This window comes from Perissodus microlepis, chromosome 17 (assembly GCF_051167445.1).
Source record: "Perissodus microlepis isolate ML-2025 ecotype Zambia chromosome 17, ASM5116744v1, whole genome shotgun sequence".
Lineage (NCBI taxonomy): Eukaryota > Metazoa > Chordata > Actinopteri > Cichliformes > Cichlidae > Perissodus > Perissodus microlepis.
The window spans coordinates 27,180,322-27,203,614 of NC_140477.1; the positions used below are offsets into that span (position 1 = coordinate 27,180,322).

Genomic DNA, 23,293 nt, shown 5'->3' on the forward strand with positions numbered 1-23,293 from the left:
GGATCCCGCCTGTTTCCATTGGAGCAGAGACGCGCCGTGGCCCTGAGGAGGAGTGGCTGAAACTCTCGTACCTGCCCCCTCCACCCCACAACCTGCCCCCCTCCCTGTTTACACACACACACACACACACACACACTATAATGGAAATAACCTGAATGACACCTATGCAAGTGGCGTGTATATTTACAGGTGTTTACTGTAAACGCCGGGTTTGGTCAGCAGTAAAATAACCTGTATGTAAACGCACTGCCTGGAGACTGATGCAAAACGATGTCCTTCAATTAGCAAAAAAGTAAATTAATTAAAAAATGTTGTATTCATCTCTTGTGATGTTATTTAACATTTTTGGAGAGATATTGTCAAGAAGAGACAGCACGCCTTGCTTTTGATCTCTTTACCATTAAAATAAGAAACACAGCCTTACAGGTGTAGTAAGAACACAACTGGGATTTTGAATTAAATAAAAAGGACAAGGCTACCAACTAGTGGCCACATCTGCAAACACCTATTGGGAAGCTACTACATAAACGTGCAAGTTAAATATATTGTGATTTTTTTAAAAGCACACCGTACTTTTATAAATATTTTTATGAATTTTTTTTTAAAAAAGGAACCGTCACTATAAATCATGATTTTTTAATGTTATACTCATATTAACATCAGGAACTTATAACATGTTATTTAAAAATTACAGTAGGCGTCTAAGTTTTTATTTAAGAAAAATAGAAAAACTTCACTTAGTAGTTTGTTATAACTGTTTACATCTTCTATTCGGAGTATTTCTGAATAAATTTAATTGAACTTTATACATTTTATTTTATCTATTATTCTGATGTCTTTTTCTCAACACATCATTCTGAAACCTTTAAATATTACAGGCTTCAGTATTGGGAAAAGGAATTATGATACAATATTCTAGATGTTTGCATTGCATTGTTTTGTCTCACTCCAAAAACTCAAAATCTTACCAAGTATATTTGTCTTATTTCTATTCAACTTAAAACACTTAAAATAAGACAAAATCAGCTACAGAGCAACATTTCGGTAATATATAGGGACGTAAGTGTAATGAGATAATTTTGACTAGAAATAAGACAAATATACTTTTTTAAAAAGTTTTTGCAGTGCTTTATTTCAGATTTGTCACACCCCTATAAAAACATACATCAACAGAAAAAAGATCTTTAAAAAAAAGTCTGAATTTAAACCCCTGCACAATCCAGAAAAAGGAAGCCGTAGTCTAGTTAGCAATTTTATCAGTACAATGATAATAGGCTGCTGTTGCTGATAATTAAAGGGAGATCTTGCACACTCAGACACTCATGGACACCCATCCAAACATTGTGTTCAAGCAGCTGGAATAACAGTATCTCCAGGAAAACAGACCTATGTGGTCAGTAGACAGGGTAGTGTTCATACTTAATGCAGTTGTCATGTTGTATGATGCACACACCATCTGCGTCACCCTAGGAGTTAAAGATGCATCACTTCCCACAAGGTGGTCCCAGGCGGGCAGGGGTGGGGAAGTGGAGCAGCACAAATTCACATTCACGCCACCTCTGTGGAAATTTCCAAAGTGCTGCTGCTGCTGCTAATAGGGCTTGTAGCAGTGTGGTATGATTTACTCCAAACTGCCATCTCCCAAATTCCCACCTGCTTTCTTAATTATCATCGTGCTTCAGCGCGCAGTTAAATTAGAACATCATTCTCATACATCAAAATTAACTCCTCCGTTTAGCAACTGAGCGCTTCCTAAATGCTGTGGAGGTGGATTACCTTCAAACCAAATCACGTAATTACAGAGAACATTAGCTGGCCTCTCAGCTTTAAATGAACAAACACACATGAAGCCCCTATAACACTTCTATCAGTGAGCTTCTTTTTATTCTGCCTGGAGTAATTTGACGGGTATCTCCATAAAAGACGGCTGTATTACACCAATCCTTCAGCCCTTGTGGTCATGGCCACCTTGCCCTCGCAGCAGCTATTTGGCAGACATGAACAGCTGCTGTCTGTGCATGAGGACTTTATGCTCAGTACAACCAGTTACCCACTTAGGGACCCCATGTGTTCTTAAGGCTCTTTAAAAAAGGATAGAGAACAATTTAATCCTTGCCAGGTCACCAGCTTCATGTTGATCCGTTGATTAGGGTTGCGGCATCTTAAGCACACGCTCCCTGCATGAACTAGGTCTTGAATACTGTTCACACAAACAGCATGGGTCCACATAGAGGACAAAAGGCAACATGCAAGGTTGTCACAGTCACATATTTGTGCCCTTGTGGGGAAATCTTTAACCTTCAGTGACAGTTATGTTGTTAACCTAAAGGTGAAAAAATATACAAGTTTTTTTTAAAAGAAATATGTATTCTACATTTGGAAATAGACTAGCATTTATATGGATGTTTTTTCAGGGTTACTATAGCCACTTCAAGCTTTAAATATGTCACCTATCTCACATCTACTGCCTAACGTGGATGTCTTTGGAGTGAACTAGAGCAGTCAAACAAATTCTACCAGTCATGGGGAAATTGAAGTTAACAGTAACCACATACACATCAGATATATACTGAATGAACTGAAAGAAAGGAGGAAATAATAAGTCCTTTAAATCTGAAGGAAAATGATTTAAGACCTGAAACAGACTATTTCCTGATACTACATCTTGAATCTAGGATAAACACTAAAAATGCAAGTTTTTTACTAAAAAACACTTTCATATCTTTTTGGCCAATTCATTTTATTCTGGCACAGGTATTTATTTGGGCATTATAATATAGCTTCTGCCCTTCTAACACTCTAAACATCGCTGTGATAGCCTCTAAATACACACTGTGTCATTTTAAGTGGATCTTCTACTAAGTAAGGTTTATTTATAAAGCGCTTTTAAAGAACAAAATTCACAAAGTGCTTTATAATTTAATATTTTCAAATAATTTTTGCAAATATGGCCTGTTCCTGTGGTAAAAGAAGATGGTGTACGCATCAACAGTTGAAGTTGATGTGTTTCTCTTAACCCATTCCTGCACTGCACTTGCTTACAGTAAAGTAATCAGGCAATCAGGACATGATGGCCAAGACCCTGTGGCATGAGCTGCAAACTGGCCTGGGTCTGTGTCACACTATACATACAGATATTGTCTGTATGTATTGTATGTATACTTTTAAGGTGCAGATATTGTCTGTATGTATTGTATGTATACTTTTAAGGTGTATACTTTTAAGGTTTTAATACCCCATCATGTTACTGATCTGTTGTCAATTAATGTCATTTGTTGCAAAATGTTACTCCAGTGGTTTCTTTTTATTAACACTTACTTTTCCAGTTTTTTTGTTCTTCCTCTCCAAAAAATCGTGAGATGTGTTGCATGCCCAACTTCTGTCCTAACGTCTTGAAGTGGGATTCTACGATGATCATAAAATGTATGTTACCCTTTAACCACCCAAGATTTGAGAGCAGCAACACAAAGACATCAAGGACTGCATTAATAGTTAAAGATACTTTTCTGCAATTGTAACCCTTGGTGCTATGGTGGTGGTTACAGTGAATGGGCACAAATGATAGAAGGTGGCTTCTTGAAGTAAACATGAATTTACCAAGTCAAGTATCAGGGATTAATTAGTCTAGGTAAATGCTATGCTGGTTACATTGGATTGGAGGATAAACTGTGTTTTTGAGACTGCCCCATTTTCACAGACCATGTTTAAATCATAAAGGGGGAAAATATATAAATACAAGAAAGGTGAGGTGGCATTTTCCATTAGTTTCAGATGGCTGAGGCATGAACATATTTAGGAATTCCACTCATACCACTTCATCATATCTATTTTGCTTTCCCAGGAGGAAGGACCTTGTCTGAGACTATTTACCACAACATCCATCCACACTAAGCTGGTATTCTAAAAGATGCTCACTTCAGTAGCTTTGTCTTAACTCATCAGTTTAGTTTTTAGTGTGAATCAGAGCCCTGTTTTTCTTTTGGTACCAACATCATGCATTGTTAAGGTCAGCAGGAGCTTTGAACCTGGGATATCTTTTGTCTTAGCCACAAGCAACAAAATAAAACACAGACACGGTAGGTTTAAAAGACAGTCCCCACACAACACATACACATGCATGCATGCACAGCCTTACACATCTTGAGGGCCTTTTAAGCTAAATTAATAATGGGGATCTTTAAAGAATGTGGGCCACACAACAAAGAAGACAGACAAGAAGGGAAGCAGCGGGACAGCTAATGACATTTATAATTGTGCCTGAAGCTGTGTAGCAACATGCAGTATTAAAAGCTGTCTTCACTTCACACTTGGGGGTAGATTAGTACAGATATAATCTGCCTCTGATACAGCATCCAAGCACATAAAAGGCTTATACAACCCAGTGTTAATTATGTAGCAGGCTTGGATGTGCAATTAAGTCTTTGCTGTGCTTGTTTGTAAAAGTGAGTGAAGTCACATAGATGGTGAAAAAAGAGGATCAACTGAAAGATATGTTTGAAGAGATAAATTAGTCTTACAGTCACTCCAGTTTGTAATTTTGATTCTCATAACAACCACCGTTGATTTTATTGCAGTGTTTGTTTTAATGGTGTTTTTGACACTCATGCCAAATATCTGCAATACTGTCATGTAGCTCGTATATTGTGGTTTACAGAGGAATTTAAAAGCTGCATCATTCATCACTTTTAGGATCAACCCAAACTGATGTGTCTATAGCAAGCACCAACATCCAAGGCTGAAGAATGAGGCCAAATGGGGAACAGCCAAATACACAGAGTGATTTCTGAAGTAGCCACTCGAGGCTGGCTCCAAAAGTGTTTCAGTGATGTAGACTGTATATAAACGATGGATATAGACGATGATTCACCTGATAGTTTTAAAATATACATTTAGAAGCTTCAATGTACCATTCTACCATTTGTTTGAGTTTTCTTTGGCTATATTTATTTGTTTTAAGCCAGAAGGAGATTTAGGTTAAGTTACAAGGTAACACTAGCAAGCTTGGGTAGCAAGATACATTACACATATTTGTTCACTATTAAGTAATAAATAAATGCTAAATAATTATTGGAATTTTATTCACCTAAACTGATGCAGAGATTTTCTTTTTGACCATGCTGTAAAAAACAGCAAGCCATATTTTTTTATGACAGAAATCCATTAAAAGAGAAATACAATCAAGAATACTGCAAAAAGGTCCAATCACACCAAGAAGGGGGCGTAAAGGCTACAGACACAGACTGGATACAACTGCTTATTTCCAAAAAAGAAAAACCCAGATGGCGTCCAAAATTCTACTGTTGAGGTTTCAAATTGCTATGGCCAGAAAGGAATGGGTAGTCATTTTTATATACAGTCTATGACCAACAGTTAGTTTGGTTTTTGGTGAGACTGTGGCTACTTTGGCACATTTGCTTTGAAGTAAATGCTCAGCTTGCTAGCACCCTCACAACAACCAACACACCATCCTCTTAATTTAGCATGCTAGCATTTACTAACATTAAAATGTCAGCATCATACTTGCAAATGAAGATGGAGATATTTTGACCTCTTGAGAATATACTTTAGGTATACAGTATACATTTTACAATATAAAATTTTTAATATTGCATACTCTCTATATATAACCACTGTGAAAGCGTTGCAACTACTTTCACTTTAAATTCTGACTACACCCACACATAAGCTACATAAGCTACATAAGCTACAAAGCACTTGATTTTACTTCATTTATTATTTTCTATGCTATTTTCCATGCTCAGGGTTAGGTTTATTCTTTATTTTAGTTAATTGTTATTTAGTTGTGTGAAGGGAACCTGCAAAGTAAGAATTTCATTGCTCTGCTTAACCACTTGTGTTTTGCAGTGTGACAATAAACTTCTTGAATCTTGAATCTTAGGTATAACTGAGCAATTGTGAAAAGTCCTGTAATTCATCCTGGAGATGGCATGAATAAACATTTACAATACTTCATGCTAATCCGTGATATATTGTAAAAACATGGGTGAGACTGTGCATTTCAAGTTTCCCATGGTGCTACTAGGAGAAAAAGTCAGGTAGTTTTCTGAGCACTATGAATATTCAAATGCAATTTTATGGCAGTTTAGTTAGATTTCAGCCCCTGCAGCCAGTTTGGAAGCATAAAAGTGCAGCAGTTATTCCAGTAGCATAAAGGGAAAAAAGAGAGAAAACTCTGAAGTTATCTTTTAGGATTACTGGACAAACTCCCAGTGTGAACTAGTTGAAGTGAAAAGAGAGATAAGGCTGACACCATGTGGACACATTGTAAAGTGTGTAACACTGGATTGCTTAACAGAAATAAGAGGAGAATTAGCTCAGTTTCCTTGTCTTCTATTAAGAAGAAACCAATAGTTTTGAATAGTATCGCTTGTTATTTTACAGTGTGATTTTTGCATCTCATACATCTTTTTAATGTGTTAGAAAACACAATTTATGTAGGCTGTTGATGTCTGTTTTAACACAACTGTCAACACAGATTTGGTAGCAAAGCATTTGACAGATAAAAATAACCACATGTTGTTTAACAGTAAAAAAGACTCACGTTGACACTTGGCAGCCAGAAGACTCTTTTATAAATGAGTATATCAATTTGTATTTCTACAGGAGATGGCAGTCTGCCAGGTTTATTCTTCTCCTGAACCGGCCTACATTCTGTCACAGTGCACACTGTGTGCTTCCGCCTTAACGGCACACGAAACTTTCACCACAGATGACTGCAGTGCTCTCCTGTTGTGGGCATCACGAGTCAGCCAAGAGCCTAAAACTGTCTAAAAAGAAAGAATTTGTTGTCTGATATGACAGCAGAGAAGAAAACTTTTTTTAAGGTTGTATTAGTTACAATACATTTGTAAACTGATTGTGTATGTGTGTGTAATGGTACATACACACACATACACCGAAGAAAGTGTTATATTCATGGATAAACAGCTGATGGTGACGATGATTACATTACGTTTTACTTTTTCGTAAAACAAAGCCATATATAGACATACACATATGCGCACATACTACGTGTACACACACATATATATGCATAGACATACACACGTATGTGCTCAAACAAAATCTCACGTGAAGTAACAACTCAATCACCAAGTACGAAATGGAGTAGGTGGAAATATGTACACACTTATTGCAGCCACTCTATCTATTTACTGTGTTCGTGTCATCCCTACTGGTATATACTCGCTATACAAAAAAGAGAGAAAAAAGTTACAAAAACCTATGTATAGAGATATAATTATTGGTAATATCTATACGATCAGTAATGGATTTCATACTCTTACAAAAGCACTTTGGCAAAATCTGCCGTGACCCGGATTCGAACCGGGGTTGCTGCGGCCACAACGCAGAGTACTAACCACTATACGATCACGGCGAGCTGTCCTCAGTACAGCAACTTTAACCTGGAATATTTGATCCCATAGACGTCACCAGCCCCCCCCCAACGGAATGGCCGATCGGTCTGGGAAGTGCTGAGGTTTGGTGTATTTCTAAAGCATTTCAGAGCTAGATATTATTTGTGCTTTGGGCTCTCCAACATGTGTTCAAAAGCTTAAGTAGCTAATGATTTTGTAGATGCAGATTATTGGTTTTAAATACAACTCTGCTGCTAAATGTTTTAATGTATATTACTCATTAATGGATCGTAATAATGATCTAGTAATATAAAGTATACAATTTTGAAATATGCATAATGAATATAATCAATTTTCAAAACCATGAGAATTCCCAATTTTTATGTAGTACTATGGGATTTAGAACACAAGAATTTTACATTAGAGCAGGCAGGATATCATTTTCCAGTTGTCACTGGTCTGGTTCTCAGGCCCAGGATTTTAAAAAGTAATGGAGTGTAAGTATCGCTCTTTTTTTAAACTCCCAGATCTGACAGATACAAGTCCCACATGGTCGCTCCATGTGAGGGCACATGTAAATTTACCAGCTTACCTACAGTAGTGAAAAAAAAGTGAAATGTCTCAGGTTAAACATTTGATGTTTTCTGTGTTCTGTTGAGAGAAATGGCTTTATGAAATTTGCAAGTAATTGCATTTTTTTCCCCGTGTCCCACATTTTTTGGAAATTGGGGTTATATAAGCATTAGTATTTGGATTCCAAAACAGAACACCCATTTGTACTTGTGGACTTTATATTTGCATGTAGCCTAGCCCCACATTTGAATTCAGTTTTTATATTTTCATTTATTTTTACAGTAACTACGAGCACCCTCAGCACACTTAGACCTAATTTTAGGAATAGTCAAAAGATCTGCACCTGATGAGCCGAGAGGTCTGACTGGGTTTTAAAATTGAACAAGTCAAGTATGTAGTGGGTGGCCAATCCACCGAGAGCTTTATGAACTAGTTAAAATATGTTAAAAGTTAAAAGTGCCTTCAGTGCTGGGGTAATAAAGTCAAGTTTCCGCATACCTGCAATGAATCTGGCCACTGCATTTTGAAGCTGAAGTCAGTCTTCTGATGATTCGCGTAATGAGACAAATAGAGCATTACAAGAATCTAACTTGCTTGATACGGAAGAATGGACCAATTTCTCTGAGTCAGTTTGAAACAAGAATTTTCCAACCTTAAATATATTTTAAGTGATATAAAGCAGTTCTGGTAACCGTACTAATATGATTATCAAATGATACCAACATTCCTCACTTGCTTACTGTGTTTCAGAGAAAGGGATGATAAATATGGAAACAAAGGTTTTGTCTCTGTGTTTTTGGACAAACAGCAAATCTTTCTGTCTTGTCTCTGTTCAGCACCAATAGATATCACATTTCACCTCTACAGGTTTCTTATCTTGAAACGAAATGCCCCTTTTGCCGCCAGGGTTTCTGATTTCAAACTTATTCTCATGAGCCACGTGTGAAGCCTCTGTGATGAGAAGAGAGAAAACGAGCAGAGCTGAGTCTGCCTTTCCAGCTTGGGAGCTTAATGTCTGGAGAAAGTAGTTTTGCCGTGGCCCGGATTCGAACCGGGGTTGCTGCGGCCACAACGCAGAGTACTAACCACTATACGACCACGGCAAGTTGACTTTGAGAATGTAGGTTTTATCTGGAATATCTGACCCTGCAGACGTCACACGCACCCTCCCTCCTCTCCCCCCAATGGAATGGCCTTAAATACTGCCGATCTGTCTGGGAAGTGCTGAGGGTTGGTGTATTTCTAATCCATTTCAGAGCTAGATATTTTGTGTGCTTTGGGCTCTCCAACATGTATTCAAAAGCTTAAGTGTGCAGATCTAAAACTGGTAATGGAAACAAAAAAACATCTATCATTTAGATATTATGAGAGCCAATCAAAAACGTGATAGCCTCTTAATGAGTTTGTTAACTTATGCTGTTTAGCCTACAAATAGGCTAAACTGGCCAAATCAACAAATAATGAGGTCATGCATACCCCCCGCCCCCTGCAAAATAATAAAATGAATAAATAAATAAATAAAACAACCCCCCAAAAGTAATATGTAGCTTAAAATGAGAAGAGTTACTTTTTAAAAATAAAATGTGTCCAAGAAGTTGCTACAGTGGGGTCATTATTTGATTAGGTAAAGTACCGATTTGCTAAACTGATAGAAATAAATTATACAACTTCCAGCTGTGATAAATACTTTATTTAAATGATCAATGAACAGTAAATGCAGATTTTTTTTTCTGTATTAATTGCAAGGTTTTAGTTACCATTTCTTGTCTTGAACTAATTGCAATATGGTTAAAAACAATCTCTGGACTGAGTACTGAAGGTTCAACCAATCAGAGCCTGAGATTCCGTAAACCCAGATTGTGTCTGCGGGGTCCGGGGCAGGAGCTGCCTGCTGGTGAAGCTCTGGGAGAGGCAGGCTGATTCACCACAGTCCCAAGGTTCTGAGACACGGAGAGTGTAATGTCTGGGCTGGGTGAGTCTGAGTGGAGGTGCTCATGGGGATGCAGGTGAGTGTGGTTATGCTGCTGGTGTTCAGTGTGCACACTGCCTGCTTTTGCGTGAGCCTGCTCCTCCACAGAGGAAGCCTGAAAACGGAAGATAGTCAAGAGAGCGGTGGTGCTCAGCTGCAATGAAGCATTTGTCAACATTTTCGAAATGTGTTATAAAAACCCTTTAACAATCAAAATATCAGAAGTGCAGTGATAGACTGTGAAGCTTTGTGAACTTTTTCATAATTTAAGTCTTGTGTTGTTCAAACAAGTACCTGAGGTTCATAGATCTCACATTTCACCTCTACAGGTTTCTTATCTTGAATCAAGCCATCCCTTTTGCCACCAGGGTTTCTGATTTCAAACTGATCCTCACGAGCCACATGTGAGCCCGAACAGAAGCCTCTGTGCTGAGAAGAGAGAAAACAAGGAGAGGTGAGCCTGCATTTACAGCTTGGGGGATTTTTGTTTGGAGCCAGTGGCGATTGGATGCAGTACACACAGAGCACACCAAAGATGAGACCAGGCACATGAACATAGGTTTAAACATGATAAATCAACCACCGAGTCTTAAGACAAATATTATAATTATAATAATGTGCATTACTGGTCTTTAAGATATCTATGCGTATTCTTTCATCACTGTCAGAGGAGTTTCACATTCAACAGCAGATTATTGGCAGTTTTTCAGCTTCAGCCTGGTAGCAGTCCAGTTTTATGAACATATGGTGAGTAAACAGAGCATTATTTTCTCATTACTTACAGCAAACTGACAGTCCATAGGTGTGCAGCGGCTCAGTTCACTGACATCTGTTTCCCTTGAACAAACTGTCTCCACTATAGTGAATTCCACAAAGTAGGACGGACCAACAACCCACTGAAAAATATATTTATGAAAGCCTAGTTTAGGACAGAGGTAGGTCAAAATAAGCGAACTATGACCAAAACTAGTCACATAAAATTGCTAAGAGCTTTACATTAGGTCTAGTCTTTTGAAAAGAGTAGAAAACTAAAAGTACTTGCTTAGAAGTCTTTGCCTACTCACAAAGACATCACACATAAGCTTAATTTGTATTCAACCTGCTTCTTTACTGACTCTCTACCTGCGTTTGGTTTCTTTTTCATTTCTTTTTCTGTCTTAACCTGTGAACTGGCTTTCGTTATGTTCTCCAGAGTAAAGTAGTTGGCCAGGCGGCTCTCCTCATTGAACCTCTGCAGGCAGAGATTGGCCGTCTCTTTGACAATGGGCTCATTCAGATTTTCGGCCGTGGGACAGTCTGGGCACGTGTCCACCACTGCAGTAGCTGGAACTGAAAACAAGGATCAAGAGGTTCAAAGGTCAAAACAAAATTCTGAAGCCTGAGGGTCATCCTGTCTCAATCAATCAACTCAATTAGTGCATTTGTCACTTCTAGGCTTGACTATTGTATTTAGGTTCTTCTAAAATCTCTACGAAAATACATGATTTATCCAGAATGCCACAGCAAGACAAGATAGAGAAACGGAATCCCTTCACTAGTGAGTACACACTGTTAACCCTTGTGTGGTGGATGGCATTGTTCTCAAACAACAATTTCCTACTCTGAGCACACAAAGCACTTTTTAAATACAAACCTCATTTGCCAAAGCACTTTTATGCCCAATTGATCTAACATTAATACATATTCCTTCACAGGGAGCAACTTCAGATTCAGTATCTTGCCCAAGGATGGTTTGGCGCACAGTACTGAAACAGCCAGGGCTCAAACCACCAACCCTCTAATTATTAGAGGATCATGTTATTAGAGCAGCTATGCTTGTAGGTTTGTTGGACCCTTACTTTGTTTGTTTTTTTAAATTTGTAATTAAAGCAACCATAGAAATTGAACCCTTAATAGATGTTTACTTTATCCCTATGTCAACCAATACAGACCACATCCATGTTTCATATGGGTTATTTACCTCTGTTAGAGCCAATTTCTTAATAAAAGTGAGATTTACTAAAATTTAATAGAAAAAGAAAAATCTGTCATTATCAAGATATGGGTCGAGTTTTTTATTTATTTTTTTTTGAAGCAAAGTTTATTATCACTACTGATGTTTATTTCTTGGAACTTGAAATTGATGAGATTCTTGTGAGTGATGGGAATTCCGGCTCTTTGTAGAGAGCCGGCCCTTTCGGCTCCCAACCGGCTTTTCAGGTTGTTTTGTTGCTTTAATTAATTTATTATCAACAACAATATAAAATTATGCACAAAATGAATTGCTAATGTAAAAAAGTTTTTTATTTATATATATTTATTATATAAATATGCTTTTATTTTATTTATTCACTCAACATAAAATTTAAAAATAAATTCTTAAATACAAAAACCAATTATGTAGAATTCTACTTTTAACTATTTAAATTTTCAAGTTTTCCCTTTTAAACAAATTTAAAGTGAAACAACACAAAACACTGCAAACAACAACAACACAATAACATATAAATGAATATGCAAAACAAAAGAAGATGCACATTCTCTGTCATATAGGTCTGGGATGATTTTTTGGGAGAGGGTTTTCCTGGTTGGAATTGCATACACAGGATTCAGTGCATGAATATACTTCCCGAATCCTTTAACATCCACAACTGAAAATAGTTGGAAATCAAGTGCAGTCATTTTTGCCAGGTCTCTATCAGTTGAATTCTGTCTTGCTGGGGTCACAGACTTCTGCAAAAACTGTCTAATAGAGTTCTGGGTTGGTTTAAGTGGTTGTGGTGGTATAGTGCTAGATGCTGTAGCTGTAGCAGCAGCAGCAACAGTTGCAGTAGATACACTGGCATCTTCATTAATATCACACTCAACTGACTGCGTTTTATCTTGTGGTGGACCACTGGAGGGCTCCACTCACACCCAGTTCCTTCCATTGCACTGATAGGTGGACAGTTCTCAGCCGCCTGCGCAGGCTGTTTGTGAAGCCGGCTCTATATGATATCCTTCTCTTGCAGACTCTACACTCTGCCTTTGTATTGTCAATAAAATTGAAATGGTTCCAGATTTTGCTTCTTTTCTTGGTGTCACTCATTTTCATTATTGTACCTTTCTAATGTGACGATGTTGTCTCTTGCAACAACCCTGGCTCTCTTTCTCTCCCTCTCCTGCTCTGTTCCTGTGCTACTGCGAGCGTAACTATCGCCCCTTTTATTATTTTTGTACATCAGTATTTTTAGCCTTGCTGACAGGTTTATATCGAGCTGGCTCAGGTGCTGCTGTAGCACCTGGTTAGTACTGAAGGCTAGAGTCCTCACTGCACGGGTCTGGGTCTGACTCTCTGCCCCACACCATTTCCTGTGTGTCATTATTCTTCAGTCTGCCCCCACTTCACTCTCTAATGTCTGCACTGTCCTGTTCACCCAAGAAACCAACTCATATTCTGAAAACTCTTCCACTTTCAAATCTCCTCTCTCGTCTAAAGTTTTTGAGGTTTTTTGATCAGAGAATCTTCTCACTGTCTTGCTAATTTGTTGGAAAAAAAATGCAGAGTTGTTCCTACATGACGGAGGGCTTTAGATAAAAAGACAGATGTAGGTGATAGAAATGTAACAGTGTTGGAACTGTTGTGTGAACAAAACAGAGTCTGATTGCTTTCTGTGACTAAGACGCTGCAAATAATTTTCTGTTTTATACAGTGAAGTTGACAAAAATACAGAAGAGTCTCAGTGATGCTTTGATCTACCTTCACGAATTGTACAGGAGTAGCTTTGTAGTTTGACTTGAGTGTGAACATAGGCAGATACTTGACACTCTCCATACACCTGAAATACACAAACACATTTATACAGTAGCTAAAGACACATGTACGTGTAAGAGGTGAACCACAGCAGCTAAGAAATTTCATACATTCATAAAAAAAACTATTTATTTACACTTTACTAAGCTCATACATGCAGAACATATGAATGTATGCATTACAATGCAGTGCTTTGTAAAACAAAGACAACAGAAGACTCACTGTATTAAAACTCTGAAAAGGTTGTCGCTGCAACTTCTGGTATTTTAAGTCAAATTTTCTGATAATTTTATACAGCTTTACTTCAAAAAGACCTAAATATTTTCTGCCAGTCTGGTATTGTGAAATGAATCAGGATCTATAACTTGGGACAGATATGTCAAAAAATGTCAAAGTATTGGCCGGTAAAAATATGGGGAAAGAAATCCACCATTTAAACTCTCATTTTGAATTCAAGTTTTTCAGATCAGTTTATTTGTACAGCGCCAATAGTTGTGCTGATGTGACTCTAACATTATATAATAAAGCTTGTAGAATACTTTTTAACATTACATTCTTGGTTACAAAAATAAAGAAAATGAAAATTTCCTTTAATTTTGATGCCGGATTATAACAACTTATATCACAAAAATATCATTTTTGTCCTGATTGTCCTGTCCAAATAGTGTCAAAAATGCTGGAGTTTCAAGATGCTAGTTATAATGTAGTTATGTGTGCATATTTTTCATTTTGAAGACCTGGGTCAATCCAATCACAAATCACTATATTTTTAAAGATATTTTTTCCTCTGCCTCCACAATTTGCATGAAAAATGTACGGCCCAAAGTTTGCATACATTCAAATATCAGACATGGTAATATAGACCAGTAAACATTTCAGGCTTTTATCTTTGACATATTCACTTTCAAACATCGTCTCAGATTATAATGTGTTCTGTGACATGTGCATTGCTTGGTACTTACTGGAACATTCCCAATATTTCTGACTTCACATTGTTTCCACGGTTTTCCACTGGTGATGTGGCATTTGGTCTCCATGACATCGATGGTTAGTTTGTACAGAGATCCATCTTTCCCCTGGACACATTTATAAATAAGCAACTCTATTTTCTTTCTTCCTTTTGTGACTTTTCTAACATAAAAACAACATGGCTGCTGGTCAATATGTTGCAGCATGCCTTTGTTGCATGATCATGTCTTTGTGCATGCATATGCATAATTCAGCCTGACCTGTTCTGGAGTGTGAGACAGATCATAGAGCCTGTTGAGGCTCCAGATGTATCCAATTTTCCTGTCCTGGTTGATCTGTTCCAGCGCCTCTTCTGCCACTCGCACTGCATCAGGGCTCGTGCAGCCTGGAGGGTCCGAGGCCTCCCCTCCCTGGGGCAGCAAAGCCAAACATACAACCAGCAGGTACACACTCATCCTCATCTAACACACATACAGACTGGTCCTAATAAAAAAAAAATCCCACCGACTTGAATTACTAAATCCTATGCTGGCAGATCATTTAATAATGAAACTGAAACATGCATTGACCTGGAAATCTTCTTTTGCAGGACCTAATAAGTAATCCCAGTTTTTACACAAAGAGTTGTGAGAGACACATGCTGATGCTGGACTTTCTCCTCTTCTTGAAAGGATGAACAAACAGCTGCTATCGGCTGCTCTGCAGGCCAATGACTGGCTCAGACAAACTGAGCGGTCACAGTGCACTGGGGAACAGGGCAAATCAATTAAAAAGCTCACTGCACACCTCATTTCAGCTCTTGAATATTACTTTAAAAAAAATTCTTTAAGAAATGAAGTCATGCAGTCTTGATGAACAGCCTGTGAGCTTTCTATTAGCAGAACTCTTCTCAGCTTCATCTCATCGAAGCTTAAAAGAAAGTGAGGGCCATTTGCAAAGCACTCCGTCAGTGTAAGCCACTTCTCTGCTGCTGATTCTTCTTTTTATTTTATGTGTGCCAGTTCATACTTCCTCATAGTAACTGTAACTGGCAAAATCTAAAAAGCTCATGTCAGTAGTATCATATCAAACTTAATGGGCTAGCAACAGTGGAGCCCAACAGGTCTGCACAGGCGGCTAAAGCTGGTTTTGGTTTCCACTATTGTTCCATGTGACTCAGTTTTGTAGGGCAAACATGATTTTGGGGTACTTTAGTGCTAATTTTTAAGATTTACCTTGCAAATACAGTGCAGTAGAGGATTTCTATACAGTAAAAACCTTTATCCTCAACAGAAAACATTTGTTGATATATTTTATATCAATATTTGTTTGATGGCCTGTGTGTAGCTGCTCTTTAGCTGTGCTTTTTGTTCATTTGATTTCTTTATTCAAAATGAAGAAATCTATCTATTAGTTGAGTTTAGAAAAAGTTTGACTTATGCTGCAGGAATCGATCAAAGAGTTTTAGATATACTTTTATCTTCTGTAAATATTTCTGTTGGAGTGTTTCCTGAAATGTGAATTAGAGGTTGACTCATAACTTTTTTCCTAATCATTTTTGTCACATTGGCAAACACTCTGCATGCTCGTGTGCAGCCTGCTGTGCTAGAACAGATGCATTACATCAGGGGTGTCAAACTCAAATACACAGTGGGCCAAAATTTGAAACTGGATCAAAGTCGCGGGCTAACATTAATATTCATTGAAAAAAAATCTTCCTCCAAATATAACAAGGAATCTTTTCTTATGGACTCAAACAAGTTTTGCTGTAAAACTGAATATGGAACAAGCAAAGCTTAATACTAAACAATATATATAACTTATATAAACGTATATATAACTTAATATTGCACACATGCAAAGTCAAAATTCCAATTAAATAACACATCAGTGGAATTCATTTCTTAAATAAAAAATGTATTTGCAGCCTTCTGAATTAAATTTTATAATTTTATCATTTATCAAATTTTCATCATATTCTCCCACCTGTCCAGAAAGCTCCTGTTTTCTGCCTTTCTTTTTGCCGTTTTGGGATAGGTAGCATGGCAGTATTTGCATGGTTGCTATGACTATGGTCAACAGAGGAGAGGGTGCTAATGGGTTCTGTCATGACTGACACGCCAAAACACCAACAGAGCATTCTGGGAATTGTAGTATTAGCAGTACATGCACTGTATAATACTGGCAGGCCAGGTCTAATAGTAATTTTGTATGGCTTCGTGGGCCAAATGTAATTAGGCTGCGGGCCAGAGTTTGACACCTATGCATTACATGAACATCAGCACTGTGTGAGTGTCTGAAAATAGTTTGTACTAAACTCGTAAACAGTACTTCAGTAAAAGTCATAATCCTTCTAAACTACAGTAATATGAAAAATGTTTTTGAATCAAAATATATTTAAAGTATCTGAGTAAATATACTCATCTGGCCCATTTCAGAATTATGTACACAAAATGATCATATCATAATTATTTAAATTGATTTTTTTGTGTATGACTTTGCCATGTAAATGGTGTAAACTAGTTACATACTACTGGGAAGCTTTATGTATAGTAAAATAATTTCTTTCCCCAAAATACTGTGGTACAATGTTGTTGTGGTTAGCACATCTGTCTATATGTAGTACTGTGCAAAAGTCTCAAGCCACTCCTCATTTCTATCTATTTTGCATCTAAGGAGCTTGTCACAGACCTGGGTCTGAGGGCCCCAGGGTTTTTGAATAAGTTACGGGCATGTGTATTTTTGGTGCTGCTGTTCTATGTTTGTGTATAGGTGTGTGTGTGTGGCAGAGCACCGGTTCTTCAGGCCTGGTGGGTGTGTCAGCCAGGCCACACCTGCGGAGAAGAATCACACACACCTGATCAAGCCTCATCTGGGAGCTATTTAACAGTTTGGCTGAGCGCTCTTCGACGCTGGATTGTTGCGTGAGACTCCACGTCAGTCATCTAGCTTAGTTAAAGTCTGTGAGTGTATGCCTACTGGAATTAAGTGTCTTGATGGCTGCCTCTGTTATTTCCCCTCAGGAGGAGCGTGGAACACCGCAGGGCAGCAAGCACGGGGTGTGGGGACACACGGGAGTGGAGAGCACTGAGCATGGACATTTGAGAAGAAGACACGACACGGGACTCAGGGAAGCGCATGGGGATTTATTGTCATTTTGCTGCACTGTAAATAAACGCTTGTTCAGATTAAATAGAACAAAATACAAAGCATTAAAATATGTTAAAAACACAACAGCCTTAATAAACCCAGAGTAGTTTGGACCCGGTAGTAGGATTCATACGTCATCACTTAAAGACCGGATATCCCACCTGCAGTGAATGTTTTAATGCAGTACAGTTGTTATTATTATCACTTGTCACGTCCTCTTTATGACACTTAAAATAAATAATTTTCATATAAGAAATAAAATTGTCTCATGTAAACTGTATATGGTGTTAAATAGGCCTATACTATTGTACTTTAATGTTAATCATAAGGGTGGTACTTCAAGAGCCATATATTTTATGAGGTGGTACTCACTGTGAAAAGTTTGAGAACCACTGATCTACAGCAATAGTTCCTCAGGCTTACTGGACAATTTTCTGTTTTTCAGTTTTCCTTTGTACTTTAACCTTTTCAGCAGAATGTTTTCAGTTTTTAAGCCACTTAACACAAACCGATACATGATTCAAGGAGAAAAACATTACCTAAATCAAGGGATGTCAGCATTAACACATTACATGTAACTTAGCAACGAACTAATTTTAAAGTACCAAGCACCTATCTGCAGAATCTCATATACACACACACCTTCACTGTGTACTGTACCACTGCACACGGTTGGAATGACAATGAAGCCACTTGTCTCGACTAAAGTGTACCTTCCCAGCCCTTGTGACCCATATGGGCCCATTGTCCCAGATTGCTCTCTGATGTTTCCTTTGAAATATAAATGTGTGTCGATGTTAGAAAGCACTTACGTAGTAAAAGCATAGAAAACAGTGGTTCTATGAATGAGTGAATGAGGTCGAATAAGAATGAAGTTCTATAAAGCACTTTGAGTCCTCAGGTAGCATAAGGAAGCGCTATACTGTGTAAGAACCAGTCCATTTACCATTTTTACACACACACACACACACACACACACACACACACACACACACACACACACACACACATATATATATATATTTATTTATTTATTTATATAGTTCAGTAATTAAATGAGTTTTGCACACTGTGTTTATTACAGTTTCATACACCACATTATGCAGCCGGCTTGAACATGGGGTCATTAGCAAAGAGAATCCCCACATCTTGATCCCCTCCCTTTTTGGTGGGGCACAGGGCAGAGACTGAGGTTGGGAAGGGCTCGATGGTGGGCTCCATCTGTCCAGGAATCTGAGGGTCAGGCTTAAGTGGGAGAGTGACTCCAACTCCAGGCCCACCGGCGGGGACATCAGGGAAGGAAGGCAAGGTCACAGGCTGGCCCAAGGCAGGCAGGACTATCACTGTTCCCTTTGCACCATCGTGGGGTGCGTTCTCATGTTTGTGCTCGTGGTGATGGTGGTGGTGCTCGTGTTCATGTAGGTGACCGTGCTTGTGGTCGTGGTCCAGAGCCAGCTCGTGGTCATGTTCATGGGTGTGCACACCTACAGTGTGCTTGTAGTCGTGGTGGTGGTTGGGGGAGTCACCGCTGTGGTTGTGTGCCTTGGCATGATGAGTGTGCACATGATCGTGGTTCAGACTGTGGTTGTGGGAGTGGTCATGAGTGTGCCTGTGGGCGCTGCCTGTGGCATGGTCATGTGTGTGGTGGTGATCGTGGTCATCAGTTTGGTTTCTGTTGTGGCCATGATGAGAGTGGCTCTTGGTGTGGTCGTGGCTGTGTGAGTGTGTGTCATTGTGGCTGTGGTCAGTCTCTCCGCCCAGCAGGTGGAGCTTCATCTGTCTCTTAGCAGCCTGGAGAATTTATAAAGAGTGTACTATAATAAAGAGTTTACAAAACAGAGCCAGCCCAAGGCATAAGCAAACTAAGCGCCTTCTTAGGTCCCCCATCACCATTTATTACTTACACTGTTCCCTATGCGACTGAAGGATATTTGAACAATACAGATATGACATGTTAATGATTCTTACCTCAGGCTCATAGATCTCACAGTCGACATTAATTTGCTCCTCATCAAAAAGAGGCTGGAAGAGGGATGCCTTACAGAAGCCCTTGTGCTGAGAAGAGAAAAAGAAGAAAAAACTTAAGAAAGCAGAGGATTGAGGATGCCTGTGGTTTTACTACGGCGGAACAATTACACATACTGAATGAAAAAGTAATCCTCTGCTGTCACAAACTAGTCAGTAGAACTTAGAACACACTGACTCAGAGCTTTGAGTGGAAAGCAGAGGTCTTTGATTGCAGCATTAAAACTAAAATGACCCCCTGATCAGAAAAGCCATACTGTACTCATTGATCTCATCAACCCGTGTGACTACAACTTTACAGGAGTGAGACTAATAATTCTTTCTCCTGACTCAGTTTTGTTTTCTCTGATCAGAGAAGCCCTCAGTGATCTCATCAACCCACGTGATTACAACTTGACATGAGTAAGATTAATTCTTTCTCCTGACTCACAGCAAACTCGCAGTCCATAGGGGGGCAGTTCTCAGCTGTCACTGCTTCTGTGCTGTGGGGGCAGGTGGTCTCCTGGATGGTGTATTCCACACGGTAAATTGAACCTGCGACAACCTGGAAACACAAACACAAAAAGCATAACAATATGTCAATCTAAATGAGAGTCCATGATGAATAAAGGATCTTTCTTATCCCTGTTAATATTCTCATTCATTTCAGATTGATCGAGGGCTTTTCAGTGAACCTTTCGCACAAAGTGACAATATTGAATTATAATAGTTTAGCCCAGAAGTAATGACCTTAGGGTGTCCTTATAGGATGTTTTACTTCCTGCCCTTTATGCCCTCACCTGTGCTTGTGTATCATGAGACCTTTAAAAAGGGGTTAAGCCATATACAGGGTGACCAGCAGGAAGTCACGTATATAGAGACACAGAATAAAAGGCTGAAGGGGAGACTGGTTCTTTGGAGTCATCTGAGGTCGAGGGCAGAGGTGCTGCTCTGAGATCCGACCAGGCTTCCCTTGCGCGCAAGTTAAAACCGGTTAAACTGTTTGTCTTGCTTTGTTAACAGGTGATGATGCTCTGAACCAGCGGGGCTGCTAGGGTAGACCCAACACTTAGCAATTATCCACAGTAAGTATTTGGTTAGACAGCATGTTTCTATGTCACATATCTTGATGTTTCTTTTGGATATGTGGTAATCTTACCTGTGCAGTAGCACGGGAGATTTTAAGCAGAGTGAAACGATTGGCCGGCCTGCTCTGGTTGTGGAATTTCTCCAGAGACTGGGTCACAGTCTTCTGAACTTCAGCTTCCTCATTATTGCGAGGTAAATATGGACAGCCGGGACAGCCCTCATGCACCCTACCTGCAGGAATTGAGCAGAACAAAAAAGTGGTTTTACATGTTGGTGCTGCACGAAACCTGTAATTTCACCAAATTGTCTCATAAGGTCCAGCCTGTATTTATTTTTCCTCTATAAAGTATGCTGCTGTATATGTAGAACTGGTTGTCGTCATAGATATGATTGTTAAAAATCGCAACTTCTTTTTTTATATATATGTAATATTTTTCATACCTGGTCTGATAACACAGCTGTATTTGTAGAGGCGCTCCACTCTATGCACCTTATTGATGAAGATAGCAGCTTTGCACTGTCCATATACCTGCAAACACAAATACAATATATCAACACACCAAATGACTTTATTCCCCTTCCAACTTCTGAACTAATGCTTAGGGAACAAAAACCCAAGATGATCACTATGCTGAAACAGAAAGATTTGAGGATTTTAAGAAAGCCTTGCTGCGTTCTCTGTGTGTGCGCACTTGTGTGCGTGTGCTCTAACCTTGATATTTTCCCTTGGACGAATGTCACAGCTCTTCCAATCCTTCCTGCTGAGAACACTGCAGTCGGTCTCCACAACATCCAGAGTGAGGTAGAAGACCACACCATTGTCTCCCTGTAATGCACACACACACACACACACACACACACACACACACACACACACACACACACACACACACACACACACACACACACACACACACACACACTTTATCAAGCAATGTTTACAGTCAATAAAAATCTAATTGAATTTAACAGCTTTCACTGGTCACTTCTAGTGATTCATGGTACCTCCTAAACTTTCACACAAGTCACCTAAATTTGTTTTTCTTGTTTTTATTTTGACCATTTCAAGCCAGGTAGTGTCTGCAAAACACAAACACTATTTATTATGGTTTCCAAGCATCATGCATTCAGTAAACAGCCTGACTTACTGTCATAAAAAATGAATGTGATTAATTTCTGTTTCACCAAATCTGGCACTTTGCTAGAAAGTAATTCCACCCTAAACAGCACTGGTCTATCACACAGTAATAATACTGCAAGCCCAGCAGCGGGGCTTACATGTCTCTTTATGTGGGCGTTGGACAGGTGGTGCAGGCTGAAGACGTAGCCCTCCTTCCTGTCCTGGTTGATTTTGGTAAGAGTCAGTTCAGCAGCTGCTTTTGTTGATGCGTCTTCACATGAGCCTGGCTCCATGCCAACATGCTCCACTGGTGCACCATTGATGGTCACACAACCCAACGCCAGCAGCAGTGATAACAGCACGCAGGTCTTCATGGTAAAGGCCTGGGACGACTCTTTCTCTTACACACTGCCACACTCGAGCTTCTAAATCAGATGTGCAGAAACGGAGAGGTCACATTTTATAGCCTGCTAACACGCACACACTCACAAACACACCCACACACAATCACTAAACCTCCTGTCAGTGGCAAATATAACCATTGACCCCAAACCTTCAAAAACAAATTGCTTACCTATCAGCCAACCAATCAGATGCTGCACAGACTTGCACAATGGGGTTATCAGTTGTTAGAGAAGCAGCCCTGTAGTCTCATTTCTTTTGGATCAATACGTGCAACCAGTGATTTGAAATGTACATGATCCACTCGTGTCACTGGGGTGAGTTTTAATAAAGGGGCAAACTTAATACTTGTTGAAGAAACACAGTGGATAGAACCTGCAGCAATAGAACAGTCTGTGGATAGAAGGACCCCACGCACACGGGTTGTGTGTTTTTTCAGCTTAGATAATGATCACCGGCTGTGACAACTAGCATCCCCTAACACCACACCCTGAATCCAATGCTCCACCCCTGCCCTGTAGCTGAGCCACAAACCACACCTTGCCACGCAGTCATAATCTAAAACATAACTGTACAACTTAATATTGGAGACATGATGTTGGAGCTGGGTGTGGCTGAGTGCAGGTGCTCATATTAGGGTTAGGATATTCGTGTGTGATTGGGTGATATCATTCACCCAGTCACACACAAATTCATACAGTCACCTTTATTCACAAACTTTGTCATCTGACCCGCCTTCTGGCTTACATATGATCTCCCCCTACTGGCAATGCAACTTCTGCATGTGTGTGATTTCACACTTTAGAGAGCCAAAGCGTGAAATGGACATGGTGGACTGGCGTGTCTACTGCATGTTTCGTCGAGATATCAGGTAGTCTGTTGAGTGC

General features: G+C 39.2%; 2 protein-coding genes and 2 non-coding genes across 5 annotated transcripts; all 4 read right to left on the reverse strand.

Annotated features, from left to right (window-relative positions):
• Window positions 1–7,327: 7,327 nt before the first annotated feature.
• Window positions 7,328–7,399, reverse strand: trnah-gug (transfer RNA histidin (anticodon GUG)). Its single transcript has one exon. It is a non-coding gene; the product is annotated as a tRNA-His (tRNA).
• Window positions 7,400–8,983: 1,584 nt separating this feature from the next.
• On the reverse strand, window positions 8,984–9,055 carry trnah-gug (transfer RNA histidin (anticodon GUG)). Its single transcript has one exon. It is a non-coding gene; the product is annotated as a tRNA-His (tRNA).
• A 573-nt stretch (window positions 9,056–9,628) lies between these two features.
• LOC146369791 (fetuin-B) lies at window positions 9,629–16,701 on the reverse strand. 2 transcript variants are annotated; one of them, XM_084911061.1, is made up of 8 exons: window positions 16,628–16,701; window positions 14,923–15,072; window positions 14,656–14,769; window positions 13,640–13,718; window positions 11,084–11,250; window positions 10,704–10,817; window positions 10,216–10,350; window positions 9,629–10,036 (listed from the first exon to the last, which is right to left on the reverse strand). In XM_084911061.1, exons 1-8 carry the CDS (start codon window positions 16,697–16,699, stop codon window positions 9,782–9,784), a joined length of 1,086 nt encoding a protein of 361 aa, XP_084767187.1. In that variant the 5' UTR covers window positions 16,700–16,701; the 3' UTR covers window positions 9,629–9,781. The 2 variants fall into 2 exon arrangements, with proteins under 2 accessions (XP_084767187.1, XP_084767189.1); XM_084911063.1 differs by lacking the exon at window positions 16,628–16,701 and adding an exon at window positions 15,232–16,364 and having other exon boundaries at window positions 14,923–15,145.
• Window positions 16,702–18,841: 2,140 nt separating this feature from the next.
• LOC146369792 (alpha-2-HS-glycoprotein-like) lies at window positions 18,842–22,424 on the reverse strand. Its single transcript, XM_084910366.1, has 7 exons — window positions 22,163–22,424; window positions 21,597–21,710; window positions 21,326–21,413; window positions 20,955–21,115; window positions 20,247–20,360; window positions 19,760–19,846; window positions 18,842–19,582 (listed from the first exon to the last, which is right to left on the reverse strand). The coding sequence occupies exons 1-7, from the start codon at window positions 22,376–22,378 to the stop codon at window positions 18,890–18,892; spliced, it is 1,473 nt and encodes a 490-aa protein (XP_084766492.1). The 5' UTR covers window positions 22,379–22,424; the 3' UTR covers window positions 18,842–18,889.
• Between the last annotated feature and the right edge of the window lie 869 nt (window positions 22,425–23,293).

What these genes read in the sequence shown, in the direction of transcription:
- LOC146369791 (XM_084911061.1), bottom strand. Translation starts at nt 16,699, where the DNA reads ATGCAAATACTGCCATGCTACCTATCCCAAAACGGCAAAAAGAAAGGC. An exon ending in TGTCTCACACTCCAGAACAG is followed by an intron (nt 14,770 to 14,922) that starts GTCAGGCTGAAT and finishes AAATGTGTCCAG; the next exon opens with GGGAAAGATGGATCTCTGTA. An exon ending in GAAATATTGGGAATGTTCCA is followed by an intron (nt 13,719 to 14,655) that starts GTAAGTACCAAG and finishes TGTGTATTTCAG; the next exon opens with GTGTATGGAGAGTGTCAAGT.
- LOC146369792 (XM_084910366.1), bottom strand. Translation starts at nt 22,378, where the DNA reads ATGAAGACCTGCGTGCTGTTATCACTGCTGCTGGCGTTGGGTTGTGTG. An exon ending in GTCCAAGGGAAAATATCAAG is followed by an intron (nt 21,414 to 21,596) that starts GTTAGAGCACAC and finishes TTGTGTTTGCAG; the next exon opens with GTATATGGACAGTGCAAAGC. An exon ending in TCTCCCGTGCTACTGCACAG is followed by an intron (nt 20,361 to 20,954) that starts GTAAGATTACCA and finishes TTGTGTTTCCAG; the next exon opens with GTTGTCGCAGGTTCAATTTA.